The sequence below is a fragment of the Xenopus laevis genome, chromosome 2S (genome assembly GCF_017654675.1).
Source record: "Xenopus laevis strain J_2021 chromosome 2S, Xenopus_laevis_v10.1, whole genome shotgun sequence".
NCBI classification, from domain to species: domain Eukaryota; kingdom Metazoa; phylum Chordata; class Amphibia; order Anura; family Pipidae; genus Xenopus; species Xenopus laevis.
The window spans coordinates 84105159-84122311 of NC_054374.1; the positions used below are offsets into that span (position 1 = coordinate 84105159).

At 35.8% G+C, this 17153-nt stretch overlaps 1 protein-coding gene across 1 annotated transcript in view; it reads right to left on the reverse strand.

Moving 5' to 3' along the window:
* tbx4.S (T-box 4 S homeolog) overlaps positions 1 to 10701 on the reverse strand; it is a 102985-nt gene extending 92284 nt beyond the window's left edge. The window contains exons 1-2 of the mRNA XM_018249613.2: positions 10450 to 10701; positions 430 to 585 (exon numbers count right to left, since the gene is read on the reverse strand). Of these exons, the coding sequence (XP_018105102.1) occupies positions 430 to 582 (153 nt within the window). The 5' untranslated portion in view covers positions 583 to 585; positions 10450 to 10701. The remainder of the gene's footprint in view (positions 1 to 429; positions 586 to 10449) is intronic.
* Between the last annotated feature and the right edge of the window lie 6452 nt (positions 10702 to 17153).

Sequence of the window (17153 nt, forward strand, 5' to 3'; positions counted from 1 at the left end):
CCAGTTTCATAAAGCCTACCTCTGGCCCTGTAGATGCATGTTTACATAAAAGCTAAGTGCTACTGAATATCACACAATAAAAAAAACTGCTAAATCTCCTCTTATCCTATGGGACACATGGGCTGCCCACTGAAAAGCTCAGTTTGAAACATATGGTCTATTTGACATATTATGAAATACTGTAATTATCTCTTGTTTCCAGGGCAATTGTGCTTGCATAGCATATGTGTGGTCTGAAACTGACAAGCTATCTGGTGTTAATAAACTTAACTACATACACAGTACAGTAATGCAGCACTTATTTTGCATCAACAACAGGGTTAAAGAAGATTTAGTGATTTGGGATAAGGGCCTTGCATGTATAGTTCTCCAGGGCCTTTTAATATGTGGAGGCAAACCTGGATTATATTAGGAAGAGATTTGTTTTACCTGCTCTGGATCCTGGCTTTGTGGGCTGCTCAAAGAGGTGCTCAGACCTGCTACTCCCAGTGTTGGTGATCCTGCAGCAGCCTCTGCATGTCCAGCTGTTTGGGTTGTTGGAAACCCGTCCTCACTTTCTGACAAGCTCTTCTCTTGGAGCATTTCCTTTTACAACAGAAAGACAAGTTGTTACACTGTATCCTCTTACACAGAGAATAAAAGTAACATTTGAACCAAAATGGTAAAATTGATCTCCCTCCAAAAAGATTAAAATTCATTCTTAAGTATTCAACAAATAAAATTGTGCTCATAGCTTTATTTAATTAAAAAAAACCTTGTATAAACTTGTCATTCAAAGAATCATTCTAAATTCAGATTCACAGTCCTGATAATTGTCATAATATATATTTTTTTCTTTTTAAGAAATTGACACACAACATGGAATAATGTAATTAAAATGAACCTATGATTTTCTTAACTGCTTGCTCTTGACCCTACATTCCGTTAAACAAGCCTAAATCCTTAAAGAGAAATAACAAAATAATTATTTTGCAAAAATCAAGTAACAATGTTTTAAAATAAGGAGAATAGATGATTGTATTAATATTAATAACTGTTAAGGGCCTAGTTGCATATTTCCATTGACAGTATCAGTATGTTTTTAATTTATCTTTTTTGTACTTTTTCCAAATGGCATATGATCAATAAATTTGTGTCATTAATTTGGAAGGATATAAAAAGATTGGCTTTACTTGATCATTTGGTCTCAGACTAATTTGACTGGACTTGTTAATATGCAATCAGGACTTCAATATTACATGAAGTTTATTCTAATTAAGTTTTTTTAAATAGCCTCATAAAACACTAGGAAATTATAGTTATCAAAAGCCAAAACATGTTTCTATAAGATTTCATTAAAATATCAATAGAAATCATAATATTTCTACCTGAACTGAACCAATATTTTTCACACATTATTAAATTCGTACTTAATAAGAAGAATATTACATAGGTGTAATTCTAGATAATACTTTTTCCCAGTTTTATATTCTTTTTAAAATTATGAACATAAACAACTAAATCCACTGTTGAGCATAGAGTATAAGAAACTGTTGTTTTATCTGAATTTGGCCCTGGAATATGAGAATGAGTGCTCCTTCAGCCCAACCTCAAAATTGCCCAGTTGCTATAAAGTAAGTAATATAAAGTATATGGGGCAGATTTATCAAGGGTCGAAGTGAATTCGAGGGAATTTTCGAAGTAAAAAAATTCGAAATTCAAAGTAATTTTTTGGATACTTCGACCATCAAATAGGATGCTATGACTTTGAATTTACTTCAACCTCGATTTGAAGTAAAATCGTGCAAATGTTCGACCATTCGATAATCGAAGTACTGTCTCTTTAAAAAAACTTTGACTTCAATAGTTCGCCAAATTATAGCTGCCAAAGTGCTATGTTAACCTATGGGGACCTTCTAATGCATTTTTCGACGTTTTTTGTAGTCGAAGTAAAATCGTTCGATCGATCACTGAAATCGTTGGAATCGTTCGCAAAACGATCAAATTCAGTACAAAAAAACTTCGACTTCGACATTAGAAGATGAAGTATAGCCGTTCGATGGTCGAATTTCGAAGTATATTTCATTACGAAATTCGACCTTTGATAAATCTGCCCCTATGTGTGTCAGAATGTATATGGGTGTGTGTACGTTTTATTAAGTGCTAATAGTCTGGTGAAAATGATCTTTATGGATTTCATTGAAATGTTGAATTTATAATAGACTAGCACTATCAATAAACAGGCCATTCATGTGCTAATGTGATGAAAAGAGGAACTGTACAAATACTGATGTCCTGATTAAATCCGGCGTCTACTCGATTCTCTCAGTTTGATTGTGTCTTTTGTATTCCAAATTAATCACAAAAAGGGCAGAACATGCCTAGAAATTCATGACTGCATTTTAGGAAAGTTTCCAATATACTTTTCCATGGTGGCATGCCTAATGGCAAAACCACTTGACTATATTTTGCGTCCACTTCTAGGCATGTTTGATATACAACACTTTAGATTCCACTAGATGAAGAAAACAATATATGCAGAACAGCACAGATTATTACAAGGATGGCAGACTCTAGCCCCCCCCCCTGAAGTCTACCTCTCAAAACCCTCAGTTTTATGTAGGTTAACTTTAAAAAGTTGACTTTATGTGCTTTTCTTTTTACATTCTTTTCTATGGGAGTGCAATTCTTGCACTTTAATTGACCCAAGAAAACACAATGAATTAATATTATTATGATCTTATCAGTAAGAACTCATTTTGTGACTGATCCCTTACAACATGTGTGTCTGTTGAGGAAATGTCGCTGAAACATTCTCTTTCTACTTTCTGAACAGCCTGCTAGTAGTCAATTGAAATCCCTTTAGGTCAGTAGCTGCACCTTCCTGTAATAAGGAACCCACAGGATTCCAAAATCTTCTTTTTACATTGTATTTTTAGAGGAGGTTAAACACATGGTAAACACAATTGAAAGAAACAATATTTTATCTAGGCTAGTGTGCTGCACTTTGTAATGTTTAAACAACTATGTGCAATTTATAGTTTGTTTATGCAAGTAATTAAGTACAAACAGCGGAAATTGAGGGAAAAAAACATGGTAAAACAATAGAAAACCATTAGCTATTAGTTTAGGCATTTAATGTCAACAGGGAGCAAAACATGTGTATAGTAGCACTTAGTGACATTGCAGAATATATAGAATAAATGTAAATGCTGATATGGATAGAACAAACTTCTAGTGAGTAAAAAAGCAAGCAAGTCCCTCTCCTGTATATATCTCTATCTATATATCTATTCATCTATCTATCTAGCTGACACAAGGCTATGTCACATACCATTCACGTAGAATAGTGTAGCATGCATAGCACCAAGGATAATTTCATTATAATTCCCTTAACATCATTAAAAAATCCCAAATATATAACGGCATATAAAACAAACATGTGCCAGTTACAGTTCTACTACAACACCCAGCACCCTCTGAAAGCCGCAGCAAAATCTGGTCAGGCCATGCTTTGTCCATCCATTGATTTAATACACAAGTGAAAGTCTGTAAATCCTTTAAGCAGTGCTCCTTTTATATTTATTTGTGAGGCATCAATGCAAAGCATGCAGCCAGTTCAGTTTGCAATATTCCTCCTGCCACTCCATCCATTTGAGAAACAAAAAACATTTTTTGCCACTTTGGGACAAATGTAATAAAGGGGTAAGAGAATGTTAATTTAATTTGCCTTCTTGTGCCTTGTGCAACACTGACTATTATATACTCTGCATAGTAACTACCTGCAAACTGAACATGACACCAATCAATCCAAATAGAACATGCCACCACCATCCCACACACACATATATACACTCAGAAACATATACACACACACATATACACTCACACATATATACACTCAAACACATACACACACACACACACATATACACTCACACACATATACACTCACACACATATACACACACACACACATATACACTCACATATATACACTCACAAACATATACACACACACATATACACTCACACATATATACACTCACACACATACACACACACACACACACACACATATACATATATACAGACACACACACACATATACACATACTCAATATACAGAATATGGAATTACTAGCAGTATCATAGGCTGCCTAACCATTTTCTAAAGCGAAGATAACCCCTAATATAGTTTATGTCCTGTTATTTGTATCACACATTTATATTTTGTAGTGAATATGGCCTAGAAGCAGAATGTTCTTTTTCTATAAAGTTTTTAAATATTTAAAACGGCATATTTTGTGCTAAATGTATCTAATTAAATTTAGATATTCTTCCAGGTTAAAAAAAAAAATATATATATATATATATACATACTCCACCAGATGAAAGCACTCACGGGTCAGTCATATGAGTACAAATAGCAAAAGTTTTATTCCAACAACCGCACATCTACGCGTTTCGATCCCACTGGATCGTCATCCTGATGACGATCCAGTGGGATCGAAACGCGTAGATGTGCGGTTGTTGGAATAAAACTTTTGCTATTTGTACTCATATGACTGACCCGTGAGTGCTTTCATCTGGTGGAGTATGAGGATTTTGGTGAGCACCCGGTAATTGTTGTGTTGAGTGGTGCGTGCAGATAAATGGAGGGATATATATATACATATATATACAGTGCTCCTGAGAAAGAGCACAGTTGGTGTTTGAAACATCGGATTTTTTCACAAGCATTCCCGTTGAGTGCAGTACTATGCTACTTTATTTACCTTATTTACCAGCACCCGGGCAAGTTGCTTAACAAGTTTATATATATATATAGCACTAATTAAAATTGTGATTTTAGGAGTAGAGTTGAGAGTAAATATTTTGGCAGATACATTTTGTGCAGCATTTGATTTGATTTATAGGGCTGTCTGTCTCTGGTGTTTATTTTTCCAGCCAAGAAGCTTGCTTATATCCCCTTGAAAAAAAAATTACTCATCTGTCATATTCATGCCTCAAAAAATACAGAGTGTTTCACGCCTGCTGCACAACTATTAATGGAAGGAGAACTCTGTTAACTACACTTTCCATAAAACGACATGTAAATCAGTGCTTGTGTGTCTCCAGGACTTCAGGCAGACCATATTGAAAACATCATGCTTTAAATCGCCATTAAATTAAAAAAAAAAAAAAAAAAAATATATATATATATATATATATGTATATATACTAGACATACTAGAAGGAAGCACTCTCCAATGCAGCAAGTACATGGGTGCAGAATTGTAGTTCAACAATAGCAAGTAGAATGACCCAGCACTCACAGGATTTGTAGAAAATAAAGAGAGGTTTACTGGGAAGATCAACGTTTCGGTCTACATCTCAGACCTTTGTCAAGATATATAGATTTATATATATATATATATATATATATATATATATATATATATATATATATATATATATAAAAGAGTCCAAACTGGTGCACTCCACAATGATTTGTTGAAAGCCTTGGTGCTGGTAGAACTTACGTGTATTCAATGAAACAAAAAAGACCGCACTCACAGGACTTGTCATAAAAAAAAAGCCACAAGGGCTGTGCTTTTATTCCTCAATGTTTCGGCTATCCAACTCTAGCCGTCCTCCTGAGGACGGCTAGAGTTGGATAGCCGAAACGTTGAGGAATAAAAGCACAGCCTTTGTGGCTTTTTTTTTATGACAAGTCCTGTGAGTGCGGTCTTTTTTGTTTCATTATATATATATTTTTTTTGTTTCATTATATATATATTTTTTCTGGTGATTCTGCTATAGCAACTAGAACTATTAATATTTTTTATAGGCATTATTAATGCAAGGCAAGTAAGGCAGAGAAGTTTCCTCTTGACCCAATTTACACAGTCTATGCTACGTGTTTCCAACAAGAAAATACTTTCTCCACTACATAGTGAATGCATTTGGTGGCCTGAACTATATATATTTCCACACAGACATATATGGAGAGACTCACGTGCATATCTACTGTAAGTGGTTCTCTGGTTAAAGTAAACTATCTCTCCATATAGAGTTCAATAGAGCCTGATGACTCTCATTACACATCAAAGCACTATGTAAGAAAATGATGCACTTCAGTATCTTAAGGTTAAGAGCCCCATTAAATGGTTCTGTTTACACAGTTAAAAAGAAGTGAAACTTTAATCTTTTGTATTTACATATTTCTAAGCAACACAAAAGTTATGGCATTCTACAGCTGGAAAACAAGAACTGAATGTGCTCTCTGAATGACATACAGGGGGCTCAAACTTGGCCGACATGTGGCTTAATTCCAGTTTTACAAGGCAGTTAGATTTTTTTCAGTGCTACATGGGTCTTATTTGGAAAAATGGATTTTGTTCTGTTTAATGAGGCTAAATGGGTTTGGGCTGTGTAGCAGCAGTGCTTCTTGCTATAGTGTGATGTCACAATCCTTTCAACTATCAAACTTTTTTATGAAGATGTTCATTGTCTGCTGATGGCTGCAGTCACATAAGGACCTGATGTTGGGGTTTGGGATAGAAATGGAATTTTGACACCAAATTAATGTTCTCTTTCAAGGGTCTAGCACTCCTATTAACAAGACATCAAGGACTTTTCGCATAGTCAAGGGGGGAAATGTTTCACTCTATATTTAATATAAAGTTGATTTGCTTTACAACTGTGCAGTCATTGCCAAAATGAAACACATGAATAATCACTTTAAATCCTTATTTTACTGGATGCACGAAAACCCTCTACAGTTTTGTTTGGGATTTCAGAAATGAATTCCATCCCCATTTTTTTTTTTTTTTTTTAAATAAGAACTCACCCAGCATTTTCTTTTCAAAGAGACACTACACGATTTCAGTCCAATCTACCAAGTTCCATTTCTGCAGCTTATTTTAATGAGATTCCTTAGCTTTTGTGGTTTTAGGTTATACTTCTTTTGTGATGGGATTTAGCCAGCAAATTCTTTACCTAATACTGATGCCTACTTATTATATACATTATATATATATATGTGTGTGTGTGTGTGTGTGTGTATGTGTGTATGTATGTGTATATATATATATATATATATATATATATATATATATATATATATATATATATATATATATATATATGTGTGTGTGTGTATATGTGTGTATATAACTTGTGCAATGGGTGGCACTCCGCTTCTGAACTTCACTCAGTTGCACGGTTAAAGTTTAGTATAGTTTCAAAAAGAACCAGCAACACTGGGTTATTTTTAGTAGTGAAAAAATATATTTAGTAAGGCATGTATAAGGCTATACATGCCTTACTAAATATATTTTTTCACTACTAAAAATAACCCAGTGTTGCTGGTTCTTTTTGAAAATATATATATGTGTGTGTGTGTGTGTGTGTGTGTGTGTGTGTGTGTGTGTGTATATATATATATATATTCTTAGAAAAAGCCTGCAAAAGGGGCTACTCTTGAATACATTATATACTTAAAAGTAAAATTCAAAGGCAAAAACTAAACTGAAAATGATGTAGAAATCACACTGCAGGATTGCTGTAATCCACAGAAATAAGGCGACAGCTGAGAGGTGGCTCACAGTACTGTAAGGAGAACACTTTCTCCCCACCATTCCCTTACTCCATATCCCCCTCTCTTCCCTTTAGCAATTACAATAAGAGCTGACTTATCATTTGCTGAAACCCACAGCAAATGTCTATTTTCATTGCTGTAGAAGTGAACAGGGGAAGCTTTTAAAAGCACTGGTCACTTGAAGGAAAGTGTGATGGCAAGCTGTAGGATGAACCATAAATGAAGATAACACGTTATATTCAGTATAATGAAAATGTTCCTTAACTGGGGGCCACTGCTGCCTATTTCCTACAAGAAGTCTAATGACCAGCATAATAGCGCGATAATAGCGCTCATCCATAATAAATGTGCAGCCTTCCCGTATGTCCCTTTAAGCAGTCCGAACTGGGAAGAGGGTCGGCTGGCTGAGAGACGGAATTGTGTCTGAATTGTGCTTCTTTTCCAACAACACTCGTAAGCATTAGGTTTTGCTTCAACTTTCTAATGTTTAATTATTTCATGCTACAAAGTTTTGACTTTACCTGATGATATCATGCGCATTAGTAACTTTGTTTATAAATGTGAAAAAATATTATATGGGGAAAATGGTAACATTCCCCAGAATCCCTGCCCTGTACTTGGGCCTGATAAATAGAAACTCTGATACAGGTAGATTGTCAGCATTGTGCTACTGCTATCGCTCAGACTGCGCTACTGTCATACACAAGGCAGACTGGCCTCTAGCAAGCGATCCAGCAGAGAAGTGGAGCAGCAGGAGATGGAGCACGGCTCTGGCAGCAGATAAAAGGGAACGCTTTACATGGGGCAGAGACTGGGGAAGGCCAATAAAGATAAGGTATGACAGACTCACTGTGGGACCTGGTGCTCATCATAATGGACTTTTACGTGTAAGTAAACTGCTGCTGCTTGTGTTCATCTGTGCGTCTGTAGCTCAGTGCGATATGCAAATAAAACAAATAAAACAATAATATACATAATGCAAATTCCCATAAAGGCGGATTTCCAGGTTACAGGTCCCTCTCACCTCTTTAATTCAGGAGACATACTTTTAACCTGAAGCTGCTGCGACTTTACAGGCCTGCAGATTCTTTGTATAATCCTTATAATTGCTGTACCGTGGGGGCCATAGGGAGATGCTCACATGAGCAAAGAGCCTGTTATCCTTGGAGAATGAGAGACCCCAGAACACTGTGACAGACCTACAACTCACCGACCCGGCAAACAACGATCTTTTACTCCACTCATGGGGGAAACATTCTCTAAAAAGTTTTTTTTTTGTTTTTTTTTAAAAAGGGTCTGTTGTTTCAAGCTTTCTTTAAACTGTCCTTTTTTTCATAAAGTCGTATTTTGCACCCTCCCTGGCGCAATGTCTAGAGTTGGAAAAGTTATTAGTTTATCAACATTCACCTCATTTTTCATTCTAAAAGTTTTGAATTGTTCCTTAGCTTGATGTCTAGGCATTCACAACCTCTGTAATGAACTGAACTCTCTCTCCCCTTCACTCTCTTCAATTTCTCTAACAAATGGAAGAGATCAGTGAGTGTATATATATATTTATATATCAGAATAAACTGCTCAGCGAGTGCCTCTGTGAGTGACGTGTGTTTATATTTTTTTATGCTGCTCTCTTTGGGTAAGAGAAAATATTTTTATTTACAGAGTCAAGTTTCTTGGGGGGTTTATCATAGCTGTGCCGTTTATCTAGTGTCAAATAGCTCACCCAACGCTCAAACTAAACAAACAAGAAACGCTTTGAATTCCCTCTAGTGAAGGATTTAAAATGTACGTTCACCCTGTGTTTATATATGATGAGGCGGATTATTTCTAAATATCACTGAATAATCGAATCAACTTTAAATTAAAAAAAAATGTTATGCTAAATATTTTTGGTTTAAATTATTTTTTTTTTAAAATAAATTGAAAGTTTCAAACAGGCAAAGATGTAAAAAAAATATTTGTAATGCCCATAAAATCCAAAGTAAATGCACATTAACTAAACACATTGAATTCAGGAATATTTATCCGTTTTATATCCCTGCAACCGGTAAAGGCCATCAAGCCTGAATTCCTTGGGTCGCAATTTAATTAATTACAAAATAATGCCCCGAAATCAGTAGTATAAACACAGTGGCATCCAAAACAATCCTGCTACATAAATTACTAATAACACTAAATATAATATATTGTATTATTACTTTTCTGTTATTATTATTGTCTTTGCTATAGAATAATGGGTCAAGAGTGTTCAGCCAGAGGCCAGACAGACAGGGGATGCTGGGAGTAGTTATATATAGAGGTGTCTAGCCTATTCCCAGAGAATTCTCCTTTCTTTGCTATTAGTAGTACGTTTTCCTCCATTAGTAATAATGCACAGCGCTGACTCTGATGTAAACTTAGGCCTCTAAGGTGGGGGGTGGAATCTGTCAGTGAAAGTCGTGCTTAGAATTGAGTCCTGCGACTGTAAACTAAATAGGCAGATAAAGTCCCTTTGCTCTGTTGTGTGATGATTAGGAATAGGTGTGATGATTAGGAATAGGCTCTGAAAACGAGAAGGCAAATAAAGAGCAATACTCTGACCCCTATATTGCTTCAACCCTCATTGGCCTCTTAAGTCCTGCTTTTTCTAACAACTGAAATCTAGTTATTTGCTGCAAGGACAGAATATTTTTAAAATTATTATGATGTAATTATATGCTTGTTCATTGGAATTTCTAATCAGTGGATAGTTTGACAAGAGGGAGCAAGACTTGGGTGCTGGGTAACTGGTACCAGCCTCTATCCCTTGGGTGTATGATATATACATCTGCAGCTGATTCTCTGTTACCCTCCTGGCCCCTGTTTCCCTTTGCACAGCAGAGAGTGTGAAATAAAAATGGGCAACTTACAGTGGTTAAACAGGCTCCAGGCTCTAGGAACGTCCCCTTATGTCTTTGTTAAAAATGTATCCAAGAGCGAGGGAGCAGCATTTCCTGGTGGGTGCAGCTGGGTTCCCCGACTTGCAGTGTCAGTAAAGATGATCCACTGTTTCAGGCCGTGTGTGTCGTGGGCAGGGAGCTGTGGGCAGAGGGAAGTGGGCAATGCTGTGTGTAGATTTAGGCACAGCTGCTGCTATGGATCAACCTTCCTTTCCACAGTGCCTGCTGCATCCCGATCTTTCATTCCACACAGGAGAGAGGAGACATTCCCAGATCCCACGGAAACTTTTCCTTGATCTTCTCTAAAAAAAAGTTTCTCAGAGATAGATTTTTTTTGGCCTTCTTTTCCCCCTCCCCTTCCAGTCTCCCCCCTCCTGCTGACGTTGGCGCTGTCAATCAGACTCGGTGCAACTCTGTTCCCGCAGCAGCATCCCCCAGAATTTAACTGTTTTAGCCCATTTGCCTTTATTCTGGTGCAATTGTGCAATTTGTCCATCTCTTCACTGACCGGTAGCGATATTTCGGCTGATAACATTCGCTTATTTCCCTGTCATTTGAATAACATTCCCAGTGGGCACTGAGCTAGGACAATGATGTCTCGGGCAATAGGGATTATTTTTTTTATGTCTCTTAGGTGTGTGCGTGTTTGTGGGGGTGTGTGTGTGTGATTTTTATGTGTATAAAAATTTATTGGACTACTTTCCAATTTTTTACCCCCTTTAGGGGGAATGATATTTTTTTCTCATATTTTTTCTTAATTTTGTTCTATTAATTATCGAATTTACCAAAAAGGTATTTTATTAAAAGAAAATATTGAAACATACACGTGCCTGTATTCCTTGCAGCCACAATGAACCCGCATTTACTACTCTGGTGTTACTAATTTCCAAATCCTTTGTGGGTATTTTGTATCAAAACAATAAGTCAAGATGGACAGCAATATTACAGGACATCGACAGAATAAAAAGGCCTGCTGAGTAGACTTTCCGTGACAATAATGTATACATAGAAACATGCATAGAAATTATTTATTTTTGGGAAACTATTTTATTTTTATATTGTATTTTAGTTACTTTTAAAAAAACAATTTTGAAGGAAATATATGTAAATGTGACTGTATATTACCACTGAAGCTTTAGGACCATTTCTATCTTTCACTGATAAATATACAGGAAATCTAAAGGTTAACAAAAATGTTATATTATGCCATAAAATACTTACATGTCACAGTCATGAAAAAAAATAGAATTTGCTGTAATTATTTCTAAACACAAATTCTTTGGAGCGGTTACCTCTATAAAGCTGATTTCGTTAGCAAACGGTCAGCCCTCAATGGTTAAATGATCAGCTATAATATGTCTGAAGCATCAAGGGGTGTGGGTGAATGTCAGAGCGTAGATTATTCCATATTTCATGCTTTCTTAATCATCTTACTTCTCACTGTCAGTAACTTGGGCTGTGGCGTGCACTGACTGACAGGATATATATATATATATATATATATATATATATATATATATATATATATATATATATATATATATATATATATATATATATATTAGTTTGATAGATAGAGAGACAGATAGACAGGGCTGACAAATAGTTTGACAGATGCATTTTCCTAGGATAAAAAGAGATATTGAAAGGTGTCTAGGTTGATCATTTACGTATTTCTATAGTTATTGTTTTAAATAGATAGATAGATAGATAGATAGATAGATAGATAGATAGATAGATAGATAGATAGATAGATAGATAGAAAATATAAAATAGCTAGTTGGCTAACCGACGTATGAATACCCAAACTAACACATACACTTGCCCATTCCCCCCTGCCAATAAATAAAGTGGTTTGATACAAACTATAACAATTTGTAAAGAGATGTAGGCAATTTAGACAAATAAGGTTTTTTCTATAAACGTAGGCGAATAATTAGGGCTAATGAAAAGAGACCATTAAGTCTCAGTGTGGGCCAGGTTAAAAGAGAAATATACAGGTATTGCCTTGAGATTTTTTTCTTCCTCCAGCCTATGAAGTCGCTTGGCAAATGATATAAAAATAAAAGGCAGACATTTCAGTAAGAGGTAAAATAATGTAAAATCGTCCATTTATAATGTGGGCGCAGAAAAGCTAAGGGGCAGGTAAGGGAACTTGTATGAACAACGGTGCGGCTTGAGGGCTGCGCCCGGTGATACAAGAACAAACAAAGCTCCCCATTCACTTAGTGCCAACGGCTATTAAGGAGCCCAGCATCTAGACGGTAATAAATACATATTTGGGCAAGTCTGCGGAATGTCATACTAGTGGATATTACTCCATTCCTGCGGCTCCGCTTCAAAGACAAAGAGCTCAGTGCAGTCAGTGTTCAGGAAAAGTGGGGAAATATAATTGTCTGGGAGTCCGGGCGACCAAGCAAAACACAAAATATTGGTGTTTACGCCTCTCTGATTTGCTTTCAGATAGAGGCACAGGCATAGTCCTGCCATCAGTCTGGCCTGTGTGGGGAATTAGTAGAGACAAGCCTTGCCCACAGCCTCCCTTCTGTGCTACCCATACCTGCACACAACTGCCTGGCCTCTTCCCTTGGGCTCACTTTCTATCCCTGCCTCCCACTTGCACTTCATAAATACCTACCACCCCTAATAAACAAAATGCCCCTATTTGTTGCCTACTTTAATTACAGGCTCAAAACACTGCTGCACCTGGGGGAGGGGGTAGCTTTATAATGAATGAAGTATGGAGACCTGCTTATTCCACAGTCTTCTCGTTATGATAGGTTGTGTTTTAGATTATACAGGAGAATAAATTATGTAAAAGGATTCAACTCATCTAAGAAATGTGGCGCATTAAATAGTACAAAATGGACAGGCGCAAACGAATAAATTACCAGTGCAATGCAAATATAATTCATACAGAATAAAAACAATCCATATTCTGCTGCAACGATTAAGTAATATGTTAAGACCTGCCCAGATATATAAATAATATATATATTGAGGATACATTGTCTGTAGTAACACGAACGATTGTATAAAAATGTAAACCTACACAGCTATATACTTATTTATATTTACATTTATATCACATTCAAATACAACGGTGATTACACTGCCTTTTAAGTGAGAGGAGTCGAATAATTATTTAGATATTAATAAAGGATAATTATAATAGATCTGAATAAGGAAACAATGTTTGATGCTATAATTAATTCAAGGTGTAATTGCCTGACCCGTCTGCACAAAATCGTAAAGATTCTCGCTGTGATTAGTCCCTATTTCGAATGATTTAGTAAAAACAATAATACGATAATACGAAGGGTAGGTTTAAACAACAACAATGATGATAATAAAAACAACAATTATAAATACAATAAATTAGTACAATAAATTATTAGTACAATAAAATAATTTCCAATAAACCCCCAAGTCCCTGTATATGTGAGGTTGCTGTTGCTGCTACAAATGTCAAGCTATTATAATAATGATAATAATAAGAATGTTATATTTCTAATTTTCAGGGCCACATTTCTGAGACCTAAGGCCCGTGTCTGTGCAATAAAGCAGCTGTTCAGTTTTTTCCTTCCCATCCCTCCATTGAGAAATATAAAGCAAAGAAGATGGAAACAGTTTCAGTAGCCCTAGATGTGGCCTGAGCACCTGGCCATAGAAGATAATGAAGGGAGCAGGGGGCCTTACCAGTTCTGTACAAGGTGATCCTCTGTATGAGATGATAAAAGGCCTGCTTAATTATTTTGTTTTTTTTTTTTGTAGTTTAAGCTCAGTGCAAAGGAAAGTGATTCTGCAGCATACCGAGAGCCTAAGGAAGACAATGCGAAAAACTTCCGGTATGGCGCCTGAGTGAATTGCAGCACAGTGAGGCTGCTCCGCAGTGTGCCCTCCTTACAACTAAATTTTCAAGGGCTCGGTTAGAGTTTCAAACCCTATAAATGGCGGGAGACTCACCAAAGCCGAAGAAAAAGTTAAAACAAAGTGTTCCTGACGTGTCCAGCCCAGATAGTAAACGGAAAAAAGACGCTGGGGCCCCTCACAAGATGGCGACAGTGTGCTCTGCAAATAACACGCAAGTTTCAGTACAATCTCACACTGACATACCTAATGACTTATTCTTTAAACAAATGGCTACAGAAGTTGCCAATATGTTGCACCCTATCATTGAAGCCTCAATTGACAAAGCTGTACAAAAGATACAGTGTGACATTGGTAAACTATCTGCTCAGCTTACCTCACAGCATGACTGTATCACAGAAATGGAGGAAAGGATTTCTTCTCTAGAAGATAATGCTTCATCTTCTACTAATAAAATAATGATTCTGGAAAAAAAAGTAAAAGAGCTAGAAAGCAAAACAGAGGACCTGGAAAATAGGTCCAGAAGAAACAATTTACGTTTCATTGGTATCCCTGAGCATTACAAACAGGAGTCACTTAGTGCTCTTATCTCAAAATGGTTGCCTAAGGCTTTAGGCTTACAAAAGGAAATACCCTTTTTAAAAATAGAAAGAGCACACAGAGTGGGCACATTTTCTGAATGGAACAATCAAAAACCCAGAACGGTTTTAGTCAGATTTTTGGACTATGCAGACAAATTCAGCATATTGCAATCTTACAAAAGTCACAGAAATCTAAAGTTAGAAAGCTACAATATTCTAATCTTTCAAGATTTTTCACCAGCCTTATCGAAGAAAAGGCAAAGCTTTTCTAAAGTATGTCAATCTTTGTTTCAACTAAAAATAAAGTTTGCCATGATTTATCCTGCTATCCTGAAAGTATTCCTAACAACTGGAACCCATACCTTCCTGGATTATAAGGAAGCTGAACGATTTGTTGCCCATCTTGATGTACACTCTGGTCCAAAAAAACTACCTTTTGCAAACTTATCCACACGTCCCACAACTGCTTCTTCTTCCAGTCAAAATAAAGAAGTGAGGGCAAACTTAAACTACAACTCTCATCTCTCCAGAGAAGAGTCTACTTCAAAAGGGAAGGAGCTTGACCACAGATCCAGATCCAGATCCCCACTGGCTGAGAGGATTTCCCCATCACAACAAATAGAGATGGACACTTGAATTCCTATATATAAGGTCACTGTGTTTGATAGGTAGAATTATATACAATTGAGGTTATATTGTATAAAAGGTCTATATGGATATATACATGGGCCCTAATTTCCTTTTCTTTAGGAGGAGGCGGTTCTAGCCTTTACTGGTTAATCTCTATATTTGAGTTTATTAAGCTGTAAATTTCCACTCAAGGAAAAAAGTGAAGCTTTAAAGTTAAAAATTATTGTAAGTTTAACAATGTTATGTTATTACTTCATTATCTATACATGTTTTTTTGAGATTTTTTATCACCCAAAATGTTCTTACTGCTACTGTCTAATGGATATTAATGAAAACAAATGGTACAAGGCTAGTGTATTGGCGTTATGGCATACATTTTATTTAAAAATATATACTTATGGATAACATTACAATTATTTCATGGAACGTAAATGGTATCAATTCCCCAATCAAAAGAAAAAGAATTTTGCAAGAATTAAAAAATTACAAAGCGGATATTGCTCTCCTCCAGGAAACACACTTGAATGATGAGGAAAATCGGAAGCTGTGTTTTTCCTGGGTTGCCGATAACATATATTCCCCTGCAATAAATAAGAAAGGTGGTGTAGCAATTTTATTTAGCAAAAAGTTAAATTTCCATCTAGTAAAATCATCTAGAGATAATAGTGGTAGATTTTGTCATGCGGAAATCTTTCTTCAAAATCAGCTATGGAACATTTGCTCTATATATGCCCCTAATAATAATAAACCTGAATTTTACAAGGATATTATTCATAGAATAAATTCACTTAACTCATTTAATGTGATAGTAGGAGGAGACTTTAATGAATCACATATTTGGACTTTAGATAAATGTAATACTTCAAGCAAACCGTCACCAGGCAAGTCAAAAATTTTCACGGAATTTTTAGATCACACTAATCTTAAAGATGTTTGGAGAATTTTAAATCCTTCAAGTAAAGAATTCACTTTCTATTCACATTCACATGGATCTGGGACAAGAATAGACTATTTACTCACGTCCATTAACTTACTTAGTCATGTTTCTGATGCAAGGATAGGAGATTTTAATTTTTCGGATCATACCCCTATAAGCATTACGCTAATAACGAATTATATTTCGAAGTCATATATCCCTTGGAAATTTCCAATATTTTTGTCATCTAGACCTGACTTTCAACAAATGCTTAAAGACAAATGGAAAAGCTTCTTAGCTGACAACATACTTCACTCAAGCAATCCAATACTTCTCTGGGATACCTGGAAAGCATACATTAGGGGAGAAATAACTTCATTCAGATCTCAATTTACCAAGAAAATGAATTCAAAGATATTGGAACTAAGTGGGAAACAAAAGAATGCTTATATGACATTTAAAACAAATCCAACACAAATCTCTAAGGTGGAATTTGAAAACTCCATAAAAGAATTGAAGTCTTGGCTATCCATTAAGGATGATATTAATCAGAGTTACATGAAATCTAAATATTTCAACTTTGGTAATAAACCAAATAAAATGCTAGCCAACCTGACAAAAAATTGGTCTAAAAGCCATAAGATATCTGCTATCAAATCTGCTGACGACAAAATAAC